Here is a 19951-nt window from a genome sequence, read left to right as displayed (position 1 = left end):
GAGAGTGAAAAACTGAAAAGATCTGATGGCCTGGGAGGAAGCATATGAGCCACTTGCCTGGAGTTCCTGGGGGCTTTACAGAAATATAACCAGCATCAGAAACTGCACCAGTATTTTTGTGAGAGTGTGTTGATGGAGATGGGCATGCCTGAATTAGTTATTTGGGAAAGGGAAGACTTGAAATAGTGACAAGATTCAGGATGTTTGTGGGAATTCAGAAGTAAAATTCGGGGGCGGGCTAGGGTGGGGGATGTCCACTGAGATGGGCTAGTAGGTCAAGGAGTGAGGTGGTACTATTTCCATAGAATAGGATAGTACCACACACATTGAAGTCCCTGGGCATGGCAATAGCCCTAAGGGGAAACTATGAACAAGCTAGAGTCTAGATGAATGCTGGCAAGTGACCAAAAACATCTATAGATGAGAGCAGCATATGCCACTGAGAAAGTGTAGTAAAAACAGCCTCACCGAGCAAATTCGTTTTAATGAATGGATTGAGGAATAATCTCAAAGTAGCACAAAGGGGTCAATACACACCAACTCATTCTCCAAGCTCTGCTTTCAGGGTGATACTCAAGTGAATGCCACTGGCCTTTCCTGTTAACCATGTGACACACACACACACACACACACACACACACACACACACACACACACACACACACACATTCTAAATGGACAGTTTAGAGGACGGCAAATCACAATTACCTCAGTTACACTTTTTTATGTTGTGAGAAAGAATTATTAACTGTTTCTTGTGTATCAAAGGGAAGGAACCTTTCTAGGACAGGGTTCAGCAAATGGTTTCGATAAAGAAGACAAAAAGCCTCTGACACATTTCACAGCTCCATTGTCACAGGGCACAGGTGGCTGTAGGTGCTGACAAATGAACTCATGATGTCATATTCTAGATCGATTGATTCATTCTAGACATGGGTGGGGAAAGGACATGACATTTCTTGAGTCCCTGAGAGAATGATTACTTCCTTCAGATTTTAAAAGTAATGGAAGTCAGCCAAAGATACATGGTTCTCCATTTCACTCACCTGAACGTAGAGTTCTCTTAGTTCATACTGAAATTTTTTGGGATCTGTGGTAATTGTCACTGGACCAATTTCTGTGGAGACACAAAGGGGAGGCATGGATCAATAAACTGTCACCAATAACATTAAATACTTTACTATGTTTGCAAATGTCTTTTTTCCATGTACTAAATAATTATTCACTAATAACAGGCAAAATGCTGAAGACTCATTTTATAGCTACCAAGAGATAGTTCATAATCTACTATAAATTATGCATATCTAAAACAGTTCATTTTTAACCTTAGGAAATGCAAGGGGGGATGAGAACTAACACAAGATCTCAGACCTAGTTCTTCTTAACTTTGTCAGTCAGAAAATATTGAGCATATACATGGCTGTTAATACCTAAATGAATCAATCACACACCCATCCTGCAATTCAATTTTCTACATTATAGAGAAAAAAATCAATCTCAGTTCAAAATAAAGTACACTGTTAAACAAAAAGAGAGAGAGAGAGAGAGAGAGAGAGAGAGAGAGAGAGAGAGAGAGAGAGAAAAGAAAAATAAATGAGCATTCACCACCCGGCCCACAGGATTTCTTAATAATGTCAAGGTACAAAGGCATTAGCCATGCAAGAAATAGTCCTTACCACTTCTTTTCCTGTGGTTGGGCTAGCTAGGTCTCATTATCGCCATTCTCCTGAGCTGACTTGGCTCACAGTTACCTTCAGAGCTGTGTTCCCTCCAAGATTTCCTTGTGGTACGGAACAAGCCACCACTTCTAATAGCAGCCTGTCAGGGCTACTGCTTTCCATGCTGTTTGTGACTTGTGGTTTAAGTCAAATGAAAAGAAGCAATCTGGATATCAGCATATATTCAGAAGATTATAGGCACATATGCACACACATACATGCTCATGGATGTATGCATGCAAACTATGTGCATTACTTTTGGCAAATGCCACATACTTGTAACAAATATTTTCAGTACCTAAAGCTTATTATTAATTTTAAAAAACCTTTTAAAATATTGAAAGTGTCCATGTAGACATACCATTCACCTTTGTGAGGAATCATCCATGTGTTTGAGTAATAGTATTATAGTTCATCTACATATCATTCAGAAAGAAATAAATAACATTTAAATTCCTAGAGCAGATGAAAAGTTTTCTATTTTATTTAAGGAAGATCTAGGATGCACTCAAAATTATAGCGTGCAATAGTAACACAGAATTAGAAAGATTCTTGATAATTGGCTTTTATAAAAGATGGTCTAGCTTCAAAAGCATATTGAATTTTATACTTCAAACAATAATAGCTAATTAGCCTGGCCTTCTATTACATACTACATATGGCTTGAAAGCAGACTGTAGAATTTGAAAAAAATAAATGAGATAAATTGGAAAGGAGCACAATTTCTCTGCCATGACCTATGTAATTTTTCTTAGAAATGGTACGAGAAAAATATCTTGAATCTTCCCTGTAGATTAGACACCTTGCAGTTTGCAAAAGGAATGGAGAGCTGATTGGCTAAACTGTGTGAAAATGCAAACATCTGCATTCCATACAAAGCAGAGTGGCCATTAGCCATGTTCTGAGTGTATGGAAAAATGAGGGAAGCCTATTCCCTCAAGACTAAACAAAGGCATACTTTGCAAAGGAATGCAAAACAGTGACTGGTCATGCCAGACAGTTACACCCTGACAGATGAATTGTCAACAGCAGTGTCAAGCCAATCTTCTGTGTTCCTGCCTGGCATACTCCTAAAGTCATTCTAGAATGTAGAAAGGGATACAAAGAAGATGGTGGGGGTGGAACTATATAAGAATAAAGGGGGAAAGGAATAAGGAATGTAGCTAGCAAAAGTAGTCCCTCTAATTCTACAGAAAATAAAGGGGTCTGAATACATGTTTTTCCTTAAGAATCGGGGTCAGAGGTGCTATTCCAGTAAGAGGCCTGATTAGCCTTGGTTTAGTTACCCAGAGGCTGTCAAATGTACACCTGTTTTCAACCAAGATCAGAATCTGCTCTAGAGCTCATTAATAAACATTTTTGCAAACTACTCTGGACAGCCGAGATAAATCTTTTATCATTTATGAGAAACGCTCGGGAGAGGTAAGGGCTTGCCAAGCTGCCATATTCCTCCAGCTGGAAGCATCCTTTCCAGCTTTTAAAACACTGAGTGATAGGACTATTGGCAAACCCAGTCCTCCTCCCTTGCAGCACTCACTTCCATTCCAGTCTTTCTCCTCACTTAACAGAGCCCTGCATCTGTGTGTCACAGGCAATTTCCTCTTCCTTTTCACTCATGCTGGCTTCATTTCCTGCCAAGCTTTCGGTGATATTCAGCAGGTACAACTTTGTCCTCTCCTCCCTCCTGAAGATTGTCCTTTACTATTTACAAAATTTCATGGGAACTCTCAAAGACAACCCAAGCTTTCCTTTCTGAGTATCCAAATTTCAAACTTTGTTATCATCCCTTGGCTTGAGTCTGTTGTGGTTCTCACCATCCCCAAGGCCTTTCTTTGCCTGACCTTCATCTACTCATGTATCTCTATATATAAGGCTTCATTTAAATCCAGTTTCTTGAATGCTTTGCCATTTCACTAACATTCTTTAATGTTATCTCAATAATCTGACTATAATAAAGACAATGGAAGACTAAAAGTGAGTATTTATCACAATACAGAGATATCCTATGCATTAGTCTGTAGTTTGATAATGATTTACACTGAAAATTCAATCCAACCAGAAGAGTAAATGAAATAAACATCAATCTTGCAAGAGAATGACAGAGCTAGGAGAGGGGCGGAAGTCCCTAAGTTTCATCTTTTTATCCTTCATACAAGACATTTTGAGGTCCAGAGAAGATGAAACTGAAAAGAGAGTTAAAGACATTTAACATTTCTTACACTAATGAACCTAGGTAGCTCACCAGCTTTCCCTCTCTTGCAAAGTATGTGTGTTCTATGAATGATTGTACCACTGCTAATATTGTCTTCCTTTACTCTGCACTGTAGATGGGATGGACCATAATTGAATGTCAATCCAATCCTAACTGGGTACCCAGAATTCTTCATCATTGTATGCCATGATGTTTTCTTAGAAAACTATCTCTGTTGCCTAGTAAATGTTGTAATCAAACATAAAAGAAACCATGGAAAAGAAACCTTACTGGAAAACTGCTTCTCAAATCTACTTCAAACACCTACTAGACAGTTGACAAACACAGAATTTGCCCTCAAAGTCTTTATAATCTAGCAGGAAAAGTAAAATAAGAATTACAACTATACTACAATGAAATTATGAGAACTATCATGTAGGAACTCTAACTGGGTTTTTTAAAATACTTTATTTGAAAAAACTAAGAGAATTGAGTGTGGTGACATGTGCTTATAATCTCAGGACCTGGGAGGCTGAAGAAAGAGAATCTCAAGTTTGAAGGCAGTTTGGGTTATGTAGTAAGACCATGCCTGGGCCACCAAAAGAGAAGTGAGGGATATTTCATCCAAAAAGTAAAAATTTGTGGAAGCCAAATAAGATCTTTTTAAAAATTTATTACTAAATTTCATTTTACATTCCAACCACAGTTCTCCCCCCGACCCCCCTCTGACCCTCATCACCTCCCCCCTCCCAAATTCACTCCTCCCAGCCTGATAAAGACTCCAATGAGTTGTCAACAAAGTCTGGCCCATTAAGTTAGGGCAGGACCATGCCCCTCTCCACTGCATTAAGGCTGAGCATGGCATCCCCTCATAGGGAAAGGGCTCCAACAAGTTAACTCATGCACCAGGGATAGATACTGTTCGTACTGCCAAGGCGCCTCAGAGAGCCTAAGCTTCACAATTGTCTTCCACATATGGAGGACCTACTTCGGTCCCACAGAGGCTCCACAGCTGTCAGTCTAGAGTTAATGAGACAGCTTATGCTGGAGAGGATGTAGAGTCAGGAGAACACTACTCCACTGCTGGTGGGAATGCAAACTTGTACAGCCACTTTGAAAATCAGTATGGCAGTTTCTCAGAAAACTGGGAATCAATCTACTTCAAGACCAAGTAATACCACTCTTGGACATATACCCAAAGGATGCCCAAAGTCATACCACAAGGATACTTGCTCAATGATGTTCATAGCAGCATTATTTGTAATAGCCAAAACCTAGAAACAATCTAGATGCCCCTCAACTGGAGAATGGATAAGAAAATATGGTATATTTACATAATGGAGTATTACTTAGCTGTAAGAAACAATGACATGGAACTAGAAAAAAAATCCTGAGTAAGGTAACCCAGACTCAGAAAAACAAACATGGTATGTAATTACTCATGAGTAGATATTACATGTAAAGCAAAGGAAAACCAAGCTACAGTTCACAGCTTCAGAGAAGCTAGGTAACAAGGGGGATCCTAAGAGGGACACATCTCCTGGGTAAACTGAGGTGAGGGGTGCGGTAAAGGGGAGGAGATTGAGAACATGAAGGGACAGGTTGGATGAGGGAGGAGAGGGATGAAGTGAAAGAGCAATGAAAGAGATATCTTGATAAAGATCCTTTTTAATGTTTCTTTTAAAGTCCATACATCAAATTTGCAATGCATTCCTGTGTTGAATCATATAAGATACTACCTGAGACTTTGTTCACAAGTATTTTTACAACTCACAAGAGACCATAACATTGACTATCCTGCTTAGAGTCTTACAACAGCTTCCTGAAGAAGGTAGAACAGATTAATAACAGAGACAAGTGAAGTTTAGATAAAACAGCCACCCAGCCTCTTGAAGGGCCATAATGCCATTCACCTGCAGTAGCACTGCCCCATGAGTCTGGTTGGTAAATCATATGTATGTCCCCTTTCCTTAACCATCGGCACTTAGAGACGATGGACTCAGTGAACATTTTAGTAGCCTCTCAAAATTTTTGAAAGACAAGAAGAAGGGAGAGAGAGAAAATAATAAAGGTTAAACCAAAGTTTAAAAGCCTAACTTTGACATTTTCACCGAAAGTTCTTCATGGGGCTCTTTGCTCAGCTAAGGTCAGTGGTAACAGATTCGTCAACTGAAGGCGTCACATGTCCAACATAACCACAATAGTCTGTCCTTTGAGTAAATGATTGGTATACCCAATACTTTAATTTCCACACAATTTATTTTTAAAACCAAACCATTTTGGTAAAATTATAAAAGTGTAAGATACATACCATGATTCTGAAGACCCCTTTTGATTAAAAAAAAAAATCTTAAACCCTAAGAAGGACCTGCCCCTTCTCAATAATTGTGCTATTTCCTGTTTCCTGGGGCTTTATCAAAGGCATTGCATTTCGTTCCAGCCTCTTGGCCTTTGTTCTGCTAATCTGAGTTGCTGGGCCTACTTGAGAAAATAATGGAAAGAAATTCACAATGTAATATTTTCTTACATTGCTTCATTTGGCAAGATCAATATCCAACTCCTCACTTCCTTTTTCCTTTCCACACACAGATTTCTGGCCCTTGGAATGTTTGCCCTTCGCTCAGAGCAGTTTCTTGATAATGAGGGCCTCTTCCTTACTGCTGCCTCCTAAGGGTCTGCTTGATTCCATGGCTGCAATCACACTGTGTATTTTTTTCTCTCAACATTATGTTGATAGTTGCAAATGAGAAGGTGAAAGTGACAAACAGCATCCAAGCATTAGAGGAGACTCAGAGTACTGTGTACCAAACGGGACGGGCAAATTAAACACTAGATTCTAGTTGTAACTTACAATAATAACTAGTATCTTAAAAGAGGTGTGAACCAGCATCTGAGACAGGCCAAGTGAATAAAACACAGAATGGCAGGAAATGCTCTCAGTATCTGTGAAAGACAGAGAGACCCTAGAGCTCCAGAGGAGCCTACAGGACTGACACCAGGAAGGGACCTGGTTTCAGTGGCACCTGGAGAGATTGCCAGGTTAAGAGTGACGAACAGCAGAACACTAGGCCTCCAGATACAGCGCCTCAGATTTCTGCTCAGCTTAAACTGAACTTGATCCATTTCTAAAAATTGTGTTCTCAATTTAAGGCGAATCAATTCTAAATGGTAGTGTGCCCGAAAAGGCCAATATACACATACAAGTTCAAAGGCTTCAAATTGTTTTCTGAATAAAAAATAAGAAATATTGTTTCCTGTTGGGAAATGGAATGGAAATTGGATTAATAACTATATTCAGTTGAACCACAGCATTGTCTTTCCAGGTTCCCCCATTGATGTCCTGAACCGCTCTAAAGTGATCTGCATCAAATTGCCAAGAGCAGAACTGATGGGTGAGTTTGAGCTGAGCTAGCAAGTGCCAAGTACAATTTGGGACTCATTGCACTGAGTGCATTCCCTCTCACGTTAGAAGTGGCACCTGTAAGGACCACTGAATGGTCCTTAACGACTGTTCTGGCCATAAAGTGACACATTCATTGCATTTTATAAAATTGGACTCAGAGATGAATTCATGAGAAACAGGTTATCTAACATTTACTAAATACCATTCTGCTCCACTATCTAGAAAGAGTATCCATTGAACAAACGACAACTTTCAGAACATGCATTCGACAAAACTGCAGTGTGTGTATAATACACAGATTAGTCCCACTCATTTATTCTGTGCTGCTGAGCAGGATGCGGGAAAAAATTGTTCAGTGAACTCAGCAATGTTACACGGTGCTTTAGAACAGGAAGCAAAGAAGAATGTATTCATAAGAGACATGGGAGGTGAGGTACGCAAAGCAGGCTGTTATCGAGTACACTGGACTCTGGCCAGGACATCAGCAAATACCTTTGTACAGACAGCCGTGGGAGTTTTAGCAGCAATGAAATTCAGACTTTCGGTGTTGCATGTAATTCTAAACAAAAAAACTACATTTTTGGCATTGATTGTGTCTGTGTGTTAAGTAGAGACAGGAAAACATAAGATATTTTAAATTTATCTATTTAGTAAGATTTATTTAAACTTTCTAATATGATCAAGGTACTTATGAAAACAAAGAAAAACAAAACAAATCTCATTTCCAAGAACACTTCTTTAATTTAAACAACTATATTATTATCTAGAAATCTTTCTTAAACTTTAGAATTAAAAATTTGAAATCCTTTGTATGAGTGTATGTATGTGTGTTGAGTGTGTATATGACTGTCTGTGAGTGAGTGAGTGAGTGAGTGAGTGAGTGAGTGAGTGAGTGAATGTATGTGTGAGTATGTGTGCCTATGAGTGACTGCCTGTGTATGGGTGGGTGTGTATGGGTGTGTGTGTGAGTATGTATATTGTGTTAGTTTGTGTGTGTGTATGAGTGACTGTGTGTGTATGATTATGTGTGTATGAGTATGTATGTTGTGTTATTGTGTGTATGTATGTATGTGTGTGTATGAGTGACTGTGTGAGTATGAGTATGTATGTGAGTATGGATATTGTGTTAGTGTGTGTGTGTGTGTGTATGATTATGTGTGTATGAGTATGTATGTTGTGTTAGTGTGTGTGTATGTGTGTGTGTGTGTGTGTGTGTGTATGAGTGACTGTGTGAGTATGAGTATGTGAGTATGGATATTGTGTTAGTGTGTGTGTGTATGATTATGTGTGTATGAGTATGTATGTTGTGTTAGTGTGTGTGTGTGTGTGTGTGTGTGTGTGTGTGTGTGTGTGTATGAGTGACTGTGTGAGTATGAGTATAACAAAAGTAGGTTTCCATGTGGATTACTCAAACATGTTTAGTGTTATTTATCCTCCCAGTCTATCCTCTGCCATGCCTTCTCATCCATCTCTCTAAACCTCTCTCCCCATTATTTAGCTTTTCCATTTTGTATCACCTGTATATTCATATGAAAGGGTTTAATTGGCCTTAGCCTATACAGAGGGTTATGCCCTCTGTATAGCCCAGTCAGTGCCAGGTATGGATTACCATACCTTGAGTTGTTGGTTGGGAGTGTCATATACGCACACCCCCAAAACAAGTAGGCTACTGTCACTGAGCTTAGTCGTCCACCAGAACTTTCTGGAAAGCCACCATTGCTTAAGACATATACACTGTGGTCACAGGGCACGATAAATCAACTTGGAACACTCCAGGAAGCTTCCTTCATAGTGGCTGGTTTGCACAGCACCAGTGCTGTGTGGGTTACTGGAGGAAAATTTAATCAGCATTTTTACCCACCTATGAACCCTACAAAATTCAATAATAACTAACATGGCATCATGCCAACATGCCTATAGGTATACTAGTGGCATAAGCATTCTGGAGTTAGCCAAACACTTCCTGAGTGGGTTTAAGGCCCACTCTTATTATTCTGATAAATGGACATAGTATCAAACTCCAAATTTGTATCCTTTTATGTATAGATTAGTGCAGATCTCAGACCTTATCAGTGGACTGCGGTTAGTACAGGGTCTTACTATTGATCTAACTGCTGAGAATGTCAGTGGAGTGCTCCCCACAAGTAGGAAGTCTATATCACACATACCCAAAGCTCAGGGACCATTGTGGAAGAGGGGGCAGAAAGATTGTAAGAGCCAGAGACCAGGGAGAATCAGAGTGAAACAGTGTGTTCTCAAATTATAGAACCTCTGCACTCATGAGCTGAAAGCAGCTGTGGTTGCCACACAAGTGCAAGCCATTCACCATTCAAGGGTGGATCTGGGAGGGGATCACAAGCCTCTACCCTGAACTGAGGAGGTATTGACAGCTGGTGGCTTCTGGGAGGTCAACCATACTCCCATAAATGGCCCCACATTTATGAGCGCATAAGCAGCACATATAGAACTCAGTGGGTTTACAACTAAAAAGAAGAAGAGAAAGAGGAAGAAGAAGACATTGCAGTGTTAGGAGATGGGGAGCTAGGGGAAGGAATGAGGGTGACTATTATCAAATTACATCTAAATCTCAAAATTAAATGCTGAGATTACAAGCATCTGTTGGCACACAGGGCAAGATAGTGATCTTAATTCTTTGGGAGCAAACCCCTAGAAGGAAGCTGAAGCATGAGGATCTCAAGTTTGAGGGTACCCTGAGCTACATAGCAAGGCCCAAGGCCCTGTCTCAGAGCTAGAAGGAAGAAAGGAAAGGGAGGGGAGAGAGAAGGAGAGAGAGAAGAAAGAGAGAGGAAGAGAGAGAGAGAAAGAAAGAAAGAAAGAAAGAAAGAAAGAAAGAAAGAAAGAAGGAAAGAAAGAAAGAAGGAAAGAAAGAAGCCAGGCAGTGATGTCTCAAGCCTTTAATCCCAGTACTCAAGAGGCAGAGAGGCAGAGGCAGATGGACCTCTAACAGTTTACTGCCAGCCTCATCTACAGAGTGAGTTCCAGGATAGCCAGCCAGGACTGTTAACACAGAGAAATCCTGCCTTGAAAAACCAAAAGAAGAAAAAAAATTAGGAAAGAAAGAAAGATGGGAAAACTTCATAAAAAGAGGTAGAACATATGAATCACATGACAATTCTATTTTTTACGAGTTTTAAAAAGCACCATACTGTTTTCCTCAATGCTGTCAAGTTTTGCTTTTCTATCAATGGTGCACAAAGTTTCTAGTTTCTCCGAATCTGTCCACCATTTATTATTTTTCATTGTTTTGTTGTTGTTGTCCTATCTGTGAGCCATTCTAACGTGTGGTGGTATCTCACTGTAGTTGACTTGCTCCATGAGTAGATGCTGAGAACCCTTTACTGTACATATTGGACATTTGCACCTTTGTTAATATTTCCTCAGGCACTTTGCGAATATTTTGAAACACGAGGTTTGTTTCCTTGCTGAGTTTCAGGAGTTTAAGGAGACCCTGCAATTTAATCTGCTGTCCCATGTAGAACATAGTATTCTCCCATAAAGGTTGTCTCTCCTGTCAAAAGTTTCTTTGGATACATAAAATTTTATCGAGGACAAGTTTTTTTTTTCAAAAATGACTGAAATTAATTTTAAAGTTTTAATTGATGTTAGGAGACTCACTCCCAGCAGGTCTTAGGGCAGCGAGAGTAAGTGACTGCGGAGTGCCTAGCCATCCATGAGCATCTATATCATACCCCTCCACTCGGAGGAAGGACATGAAAGAAGAGGTAGAAAGATGGTAAGAGCCAGAGTTAGTAAAGTACAGGTGTGAAACAGGATTTTTTTTAATGCAGAAAAATATTTTTAATTAACTTAAAGTCAGGTTAAAGATGGAGTGACTGAACATATGTGTTACTAATCTATAAAAGTTCCCCCCATTTATTTATTAGAAAGAAAATTATTTTACATGTCAATCCCAGGTCCCTCTATGTCCTCTCCTCCCCTGCCTCCCCAACTAATGCCCTACCTATCCCAAACCATTTCCACTCCCCAGGGAGGGTGAGGCCTTCCATGGGGGGGGGGTCTTCAAAGTCTGTCATATTCTTTGGGATAGGGCCTAGGCCAACCCCCTTGTGTCTAGGCTCAGGGAGTATCCCCTCCATGTGGGATAGACTCCCAAAGTCCATTTCTATGGTAGCGATAAGTACTGATCCACTACAAGAGGTCTCATAGATTTCTAAGGTCTCCTTATTGACACCCACATTCAGGGCGCCTGGATCAGTCCCATGCTGGTTTCCCAGCTGTCAGTCAGGGGACCAAGAGTTCTCCCTTGTTCAGGTCAGCTGTTTCTGTGGGTTTCACCAGCCTGATATGGACAGACCCCTTTGCTCATCAGTTCTCCTTCTCTGCATCTGGATTTGAATGAGAAGGGGAGAAGAGGAGGGGTGAGGAAGACATGATGGGACAGGGAGGTTGAGTTGGGAAAAGAACAGAAGAGAGCAAGATAAGAGATAATATAATAGAGGGAGACATTATAAGTTCAAAGAGAAATCAGGCACTAGCGAAATGTCTGGAAAGCTACCAGACTGAAAGATGATACCAACTAACAATCTAAGCAACAGAGGACAGGCTACCTTAAATGCCCTCTCCTGATGATGAGATTGATAACTAATTCATATGCCATTGTATAGCCTTCATCCAGCAACTGGTGGAAGTAGAAGCAGACATCTACAGCTAAACCTTGAACTGAACTGAAATCCAGATGCAGAGAAGGAGGACTGAAACAGGATTTTTTATAGGAATGTTTTATACCCACGCTGGCTAAGGCTACATCCATAAGACCAGCACGATGTCAAGCCAGTCAAAATCCCAGCCTGTATGGGGAGGGGCTCACAAAGTCCTGCCCCTCGCTGAGAAGCTATTGGCAACTGATGGGTGTGGGAAGTCAGAAGAGCCTGGAGGAGGTCTGTGTTTGGTTGCTCATGTTCCAATGGCTGGCCCTATATCCATGTACCTACTGACAACACTAACTGTGCTCGGTGGGTTTAATGAGTACATGAAAACTGGAAGAGAAAAGTGGTAGGGGGTCTAGAAGAAGTTGAAGGGAAGGAACTGGGGTGGCATTGATCAAAACACATTATACTCATGTATGAAACCCAAAACTAAAATTCTCAGAAGAAAAAGTAATCATAAATTGCTATGTTAGACAATCCTTTAACATTTATATCCTTTCAAATTAATACACAGATCAGTTCAAGCTAAATGAAAGGAAAATTATTAAAAAAAACAACAACAATGAATCATTAGTTAAGAATAAAAATTATGTATTTTCAAGTCTTTACAAAGGAATCTACTATTGTTGAGATTTCCACATGTTGGGAGAATAGGCTAAACTTGTCTTTATTGTTTCCATAACAATCAAACAAATGTATACAGCCTTACGATTGTGTTTTCAAGAAAAAATGCAATTAGTGACCCAGAACCATATTTGCAAGTATTTTATTTAAAAAAAAATACAGGAGATGTGTTAGCATATGACGGTGTGTAAATGGCACATAGGTGATTTTCTCCAAATACTCGAATCAATTCAAGTTATAGGAACAACAACCTTGAGGATGGTTCAGCTGTCAGGAAAAAGCCCAAGCAAACATATGATTTAAAGGAAGTCTTGATTATAAGGCTCAGAAATATCTGGGTGTGTCTGGGCAGCTGCATGGATTTATGGCCAGTGCAATTTGTGCACAGCAGGGCTCTGAACAGAGCCCTGCCCTAGAGTTTAATGCTTTACAGCCACTACTCCGAAATTACTTTTTTCTTTGGATTTGTTTTGTAAGTGAGTTGGATGGAACCAAGGACTTAGACCATGGGTTTGAGCCCTGGTTAATGCCTGAGTCTGACTTCCCTCCATCTTTTGAGCAACTTCTCAGCCTCAGACTCTCGTGTTTCCAGACTGTGCCACTCAGTAGCCCAATCAACTCAGGCCAGCTGCCGTTGTCAACCCCACAAGGACCGGGATGAGCACAAGGATCAGGGCCCTCAAGGACCCTACATTATCAAGGAGCAATTCGTGGAGAACACAAAGCTTTCTCTGGACAGGCAGAACTACAGTAGTGGCTGAGGGCAAGCCTTTCACACACTCCGAATCTAAACATACCCTGGTGCCCAGGGGTAAAGACAGCCATGAGCTGCCTGTTCAGCAAAGGTTGGGGCTACTGAGAAAGATATCTGGCTCAGCTTCACTCACTGAACACATTTGGGGTTCAGAACATGGGTCTCAAGGCTTGCAGGAGGAGTAACCTCACACGGCAGACCTGCCATGGGTCGAGTGCATCCCATATGATGAAGAACCTTCTAGGGCCCACATGGTGCTTCACTTAGCCCAGAAGTATCTATGTGCCACAGATTGCCAGTGCAGGCTCTATGTCAAAAGGTACAGAGTCTCTTTTTTGCTTCCAATCCTCTAAAATCTGGTTTAAATTATTAGCATGGATTTTAACCCCATCCATCTTTATTTTGTGGAATAAATGCAAATATCAGAGCACTTAACTGGTATGCAGATTTACTCAAATTACACAATTCATATTTTGTGGCTGATCCCAGATGGTGTCTACAGCTGTCCAAAAGAGACAAACACAAGCCAGCTTAAGGAATGCTGAAGAAGAAGCTGTTTATAATCCTAACAATAGTATGAGTATCCCAGGTTTATAATGAAATTATTTTAAGTAGGACTCCCAGTGAAAAGGTATGAGCCATTTTTAATGAAGAGGAAAACATTAAATAAAGATAAGTATTAAAATATGTGTATTATGGTTACTTTATTGATTTTGTATATTTGAATTATTAAATACATAGTCTCAAGAACTTTTGCTATATTTTAGAAAATATTATTCTTAAATTTACTTTCAAAACAGTAAAGTCAGTTACATCAATGAAAACCAACAAATAAAACAGTGAAGGATATCATACCTACCGATAAGTGAGAATGTAGGAGTGCTGCTGTCTAAATAACTATGGGATAGGGCAGATATACAAACAAATATTTTGAGACAAGATAAAGTTAGAATTTTTACTTTAAAAACATCTAACTTTGAAGGCCCAGAGCTTTCAAGAAATCTTGGTGATCTAGAACCTGGAACCACAACTCAGCAGAAGACAACCAACTCCCAGAAGTAATCTGCTGACCACATGACAGGTGTGTTCCTGCATGCATACACACACACACACACACACACACACACACACACACACACACACACACAGTAGCAATCGAACATAAGAAAATTTTTAATTCCAATTTTAATTCATAATTTGCAGTATATAGTAAAAAAGAATCTCTGATTTAATTGGGTAAATACAACCATTACATTTTTAGTTGTGAGCCTAACCTTTAATGGCTGAGCCATCTTTCCAGCCCAATAACCATTATAATTATTTGACCAAATTAAAATTAGAACATAATTAGAATATATATTTAGCATAGAGCAAAGGATTACCAGCCTACAGTTCACACCACTAGAGAAGCTAGGAAACAAGGAGGATCTAAAGAGAGACATACATGGTCCCCTGGAGAAGAGGAAAGGGATAAGAGCTCCTGAGCTAATTGGAGCATGGGGGAGGGGAGAGGGAGTTCGGAGAAAGAGAAGGGGAGAGGAGGACATGAAGGAGCAGAAAGATTGAGTCTGGGGAAGAATAGAGGAGAGCAAGAAAAGAGATACCATAATAGAGGGAGCCATTATAGATTTAAAGAGAAATCTGGCACTAAGGAAATGTCCAGAGATCTACAAGGATGACCCCAACTAAAAATCTAAGCAATAGTGGAGAGGCTACCTTAAATGCTTTTCCCTGATAATGAGATTGATGACTTCCTTATATGCCATCCTAGAGCCTTCATCCAATAGCTGATGGAAGCAGAAGCAGACACCCACACCTAAACACACACACAGTTAAAGATTTTCTAATCATTGTACTCACAACTTAAGAAGACAGAGATTTTACTTTATCATCTACAAGCTTGAGGTCATGTTTGTGAGTATTGGCTGTGTGAAGCTCTAAATTTGTTTATAATAGTTATTGATAAAAGCACAAAGATATGTCTTGGCATTAGGCAAGATAGAGAAAGCATTAATTTGAGGCATCCTCTGTCAAAGTTGTGAGTTTAAATGTTTCAAATAGTTAGAGTCCAATAAAAACACTCATTTTCCAGTTAGTGTTCTCTCCAAATTCCTGAACTCTCTTGTCTCTTTTAAGGGCACACCTGTCCACAATGTTTGTTATCTTCTTAGTGATTATTCTTTGGCCACTAATACAAAGACCTTCTGTTGATAGGATGACATAAAATACTAAGGTTTATAACACTAAACTCCAAACACAGCCTGATTTGGGTTCTTTGTCTTCAGAGTATCAATTTTTATTCTTTGTATATTCTTGCAGTTACATGTCTCTGTTTATAAGCAGTTGTCTTAATTTTGTATCTTCATTGAATAGTTGGAATAATAGTAAATATTGAATATGAAACTGAATTGTTTATATAAGCACTCGTTTTAAATTTAAATATTTCTGTTAACATGAAGAGATTCAGAATATTTATCTTAGCTAGCAGATTTAAAAACAACCCACATTTGAAAGTTGCCTACATCTCCTTGCGGTCAGTTAGCTAATTACTTTGTTTCCTTTTTTTCCCTCCATTGTCTTAGTTTGAATCTTTTCCAAAGGCTTTCTGTCTAAGATAAACTGAGCATCATGATGTTAGGATAATGAGAAAGCATCCATTGGTCCTCTCAAACCACCAACACACTGCTACGATGGCAAAAAGAGGCATGTGGGTCCCCACAAATGCCAGTGGCGTATATCCAAGACTTTTCAAAAGCTCTAGAGAGGAAACAAGGGGGACTCTATGCCAGTCTCTCCTATCACCACCATCAGTCCTCTCTCACCAAATGATACGAGCAAATGTGAAGGTTTCAATACCTCCTCTCTCAGTTCCCACACTTCTCTCCTTCACTCCAGAGAACATTCCCACTAACTGATGCTATCAAGCCTTTAAAGCAAGAGGTGCTTTTCTTCATTATACACACTGACTCAAACAAAACTCCAGTAATTAACATGTGTGTTACAGGCATCCATTAATAACAATTAGCAGAGACACCAAAAGAGGGAATGGGCCAACAAAAGCTCCCAACTAAACTGAAAAATGTGGCTGAGATTGCTGCTGATGCACAACCTGATGGAAAATCTCCTAAGCCCTCCCTGCCCCCACTTGCTAAATGGTTAAGCTAACACATTGCTTATTCTTTTTACTGAACTCCAAGCAACATGGGTTGAAATCAAGATTCTGTCACAGACTAATTTTGTTTCAGAGTTTTGTCAAATTCCTTCCAGTTTCCTTAGCTGAGAACCACTGCATCTGTACCACAGGCTTGGCATGAGCACCTAGTGAGGCAGGAGTACATGGCGCAGCAAGTGGAATAGACAGCATGCTAGGTGGGAGTGTAGCTACTGTTGCTGTGGTTTCCACTATTTTCATAAGTAGGTGTTGTGCGCCAGGCATTGGTGGTGCCCACCTTTAATCCCAGCACTCAGGAGGCAGAAGCAGGCGGAACTCTCTGAGTTCGATGCTAGCCTGGTCTCCAGAGCGAGTGCCAGGATAGGCTCCAAAGCTACACAGAGAAACCCTGTCTCAAAAACCTGAAAAAAAAAGAAGAAGGAGGAGGAGGAGGAGAAGAAGGAGGAGGAGAAGGAGGAGGAGGAGGAGGAGGAGGAGGAGGAGGAGGAGCTGTGCTGGGTGTTACAGGTGCTAAGTAACTCTCTAGAGCATGATGGGGTGGGGGTGGCACCTTAACTACTGGAGTTAGAAACATTGCTTCATAATGCCTAGTAAGACCTACTGAATTCCAATTCCAATTTCCAACTCAGAAAGAAGGTAGGCAAATTATGTTCTTATTTAGTCATGTCTTTTTACATTTTTGCTTTTTCACTGTACATGAGATGGGGAAAGTTCAGCTGTGATCATTTGGAGGTTTTAGATAACTAAAACTGTACTTCTTGCTTTCATAAAACTGGATTTTATTAAGCAGTTAAAAAATCATTTCCCAGCCTGTCACTGAATCAGATCTTCTAATTTCACATTAGAGGATAAGGCATTTCACAGCTATGGCTTGATCTTTCATTTATATTTTATGATATTTGTGAATATCATAAATACTCAAGCATGAAGGAAGTAAAACCATGTAGCAAAAATCAGTATCTGACTTGAGTTTGCTAATTTGTGTGTTAGCAGTGCATAAGAACACCAGTGTTAGAAACCCAATGAGAATTTGCAGTTATGTCCTATGTTATTGTCTTTAACACCCTGTAAAATATGGTCACCTCCTTATTTTTCTGTCAAATATTTTTTCGGTAAAGGCTGCCTTCCTCATTTACTTACCAAACTTTCCATTATGATTCAGCTCACAACCCATCTTTGTGTGAAACCTCCAGAATGTCTCATTTCTCTGAATTAAAGATCATTCTTCTGAATTAAGTCTAACATTTGTGGAGGATTTACTAGGTGTGGTTAGCATCACCTACAATGGCTTCCAATTTTTCCCACCTCCATGAACTAAACTGTGTATAACCCCCTCCCACTGGTGTGGACTATCTAGATAGTACAAAATGGTACCATTGCCAACATTGGGAGACTAAAAGACCATGGGTCCTGTCTTGTATTCCCTCTCTTGCCCTCTGATGGAAGCCAGGCATGAGAAGTAGCTGTGCAGGCTACTCTCTTACCCCACAGAGGGCGTCACATGGTATAGACTAAAGGCAGCTTCTGCTCAAAAGCCAGCACAGTCCAGTACTGACAGAGCACTACCAAAAGTCATATGAGACATCGGGATCTAGTTTTGACAAGTTTTGTGATGGCTGCAGACCCAGTCAGCAACTTTCTTATAGACTTATGAGAAACCCCGAGCCAGAAGACGCCCATTAAGTTATGTTGAGCTCCTCACAAACCTGTGGAATAGTAAATGTTTCCTCCTCTAAAACTGTACTGCTTAGAAACTGTTTTACAAAACTTATTGAAATGCAAAATGATATGCAGCAGGAGATAGCTTCATTCATTATCTGCACAGTCCCCTGTGGTAGATTACTAAGTGCTCTGGTGAAAGCAACAGTGACATTTAAATCTCCAGAAACAGATGCAGTCATCACTGATAAACTCCCAGACATAGACAACTGTTTTAAACAGTATATACAAATCACTGCTTTAAAATGGTCATTGCAGCAATTTAGAAAGAAATCCAAATATAACTTGCAAATAGAGAAAATATGTGTGTGTACATATGGTAATATAGGCATATATAATGATTATAATAGAAAGACAAAGATACATAAGTAATATCTTTAGAAGTCAGCATTGAAGAAATAATTAAAGAAGTGAAAACTGGTATGTGGTGAAATTAGAAAACATTATTATGGCCATATGAAAAAATAGCTCAGAAACTGCAAACACAATTAGAAAATCTCTTGCAATATGGCAGTTACTTAATCCCAAAACTATTAGGAGAAATAGAGAATATTAATAGGATACTGAAGTCATTCATATAAGATCTAATGAGCCCTATGCATCTCATCATACTAATTAAGTTTAGAAATCAAAGAGGCAGATGAAAGAAGTGAAGAAAGTTCAAAGCAACTGGAACTACATTCAAAACTCTGAAGAAGTTATTAATGAAGCAGTGCACCCTGCCAAAGAAAAAATGAAAAATTAACATCTCTAATGGCAAGCATTCTTCTTCTGATACTTTTAATTTAATAAACCACTTCTAAATCCCTATGAGGTAATCGTGCCCTGTGCTTGAAGCTGGTGAAAGCCTCAAGATGGTTCATACTGTACACAGTCCAGTTCCTTGGTGAATGTGTTTTCATTGTTTATGAGCCTGTAAAATCTATCCATCTATGGAGTTCAGTATTCAAAAGGTTGAATTTGTTTAACCCACAAGGATGATTTTTTTAACTTTCTTTTTATTCATTCTTTGTGTCTTTCACATTGTGCCTCCCATCCCACCCATCTCCTCCCCTGCCCCGCCCCAAAATAAAACAAAAAAAATTTAAGTGAAAAAAGAAAAGAAAAGGAAAGGGGAAAAAGTCTCACCATGGAATCTGGAGTGTGACCCAGTGAGTCTGCAATAAACCCCTTTATCCATACATTTTTACATGCAGGCATTCATCCCAAAGAACCATTGGTCTGGTTTGAGGCCCCTGGTCTCTACTACACCATCGATGCTGGGCCCTCACTGAAACTCTTCCTGGGCATCCTGTTGCTGCCCTGTGTCATAGAGATCCTGTAGCCCTGGGACTGCAGGACTGAACCCCACTCCCAAAATCCAGAAGATCACAGATGGGGTGTACGTTGAGGTGGACCAACATATAACCTTGGTTCTGGACCTGGGTAGTTGCAGGGTTCGTCACCCCCTGTTTTCAAGACCAGGGTGAGCTCCCCAGCATTGCCCTGGCTAGTTCCTCCCTTGCACCAATGAGCAAGGGGCGGGGCCAGTGCTCCCACTTTCATGACCTTGGGTTGGCTCTCCCACACCTACACCTTCAGGGCCAGTTCTACTGTGTTGCCCAGGTGAGGTGTAGGGGCAGCTCTCCTGAGGGAGGCAGCTGATGAGGGGCAGGGACAGCAATTCCACTCTTATGACCTCC

The 19951-nt window shown here is 40.1% G+C and overlaps 1 protein-coding gene across 1 annotated transcript in view; it reads right to left on the bottom strand.

Moving 5' to 3' along the window:
• Window positions 1-19951, bottom strand: part of Hmcn1 (hemicentin 1) — a 439469-nt gene that overhangs the window by 325978 nt on the left and 93540 nt on the right. The window contains exon 2 of the mRNA XM_027417405.2: window positions 1047-1117. Coding sequence (XP_027273206.1) covers window positions 1047-1117 — 71 coding nt within the window. The remainder of the gene's footprint in view (window positions 1-1046; window positions 1118-19951) is intronic.

Source organism: Cricetulus griseus, chromosome 5 (genome assembly GCF_003668045.3).
Source record: "Cricetulus griseus strain 17A/GY chromosome 5, alternate assembly CriGri-PICRH-1.0, whole genome shotgun sequence".
In the NCBI taxonomy this organism is placed as follows: Eukaryota; Metazoa; Chordata; class Mammalia; order Rodentia; family Cricetidae; genus Cricetulus; species Cricetulus griseus.
The sequence above is the reverse complement of the archived record's forward strand: the minus strand, read 5'-3'. Positions and strand labels throughout refer to the sequence as shown.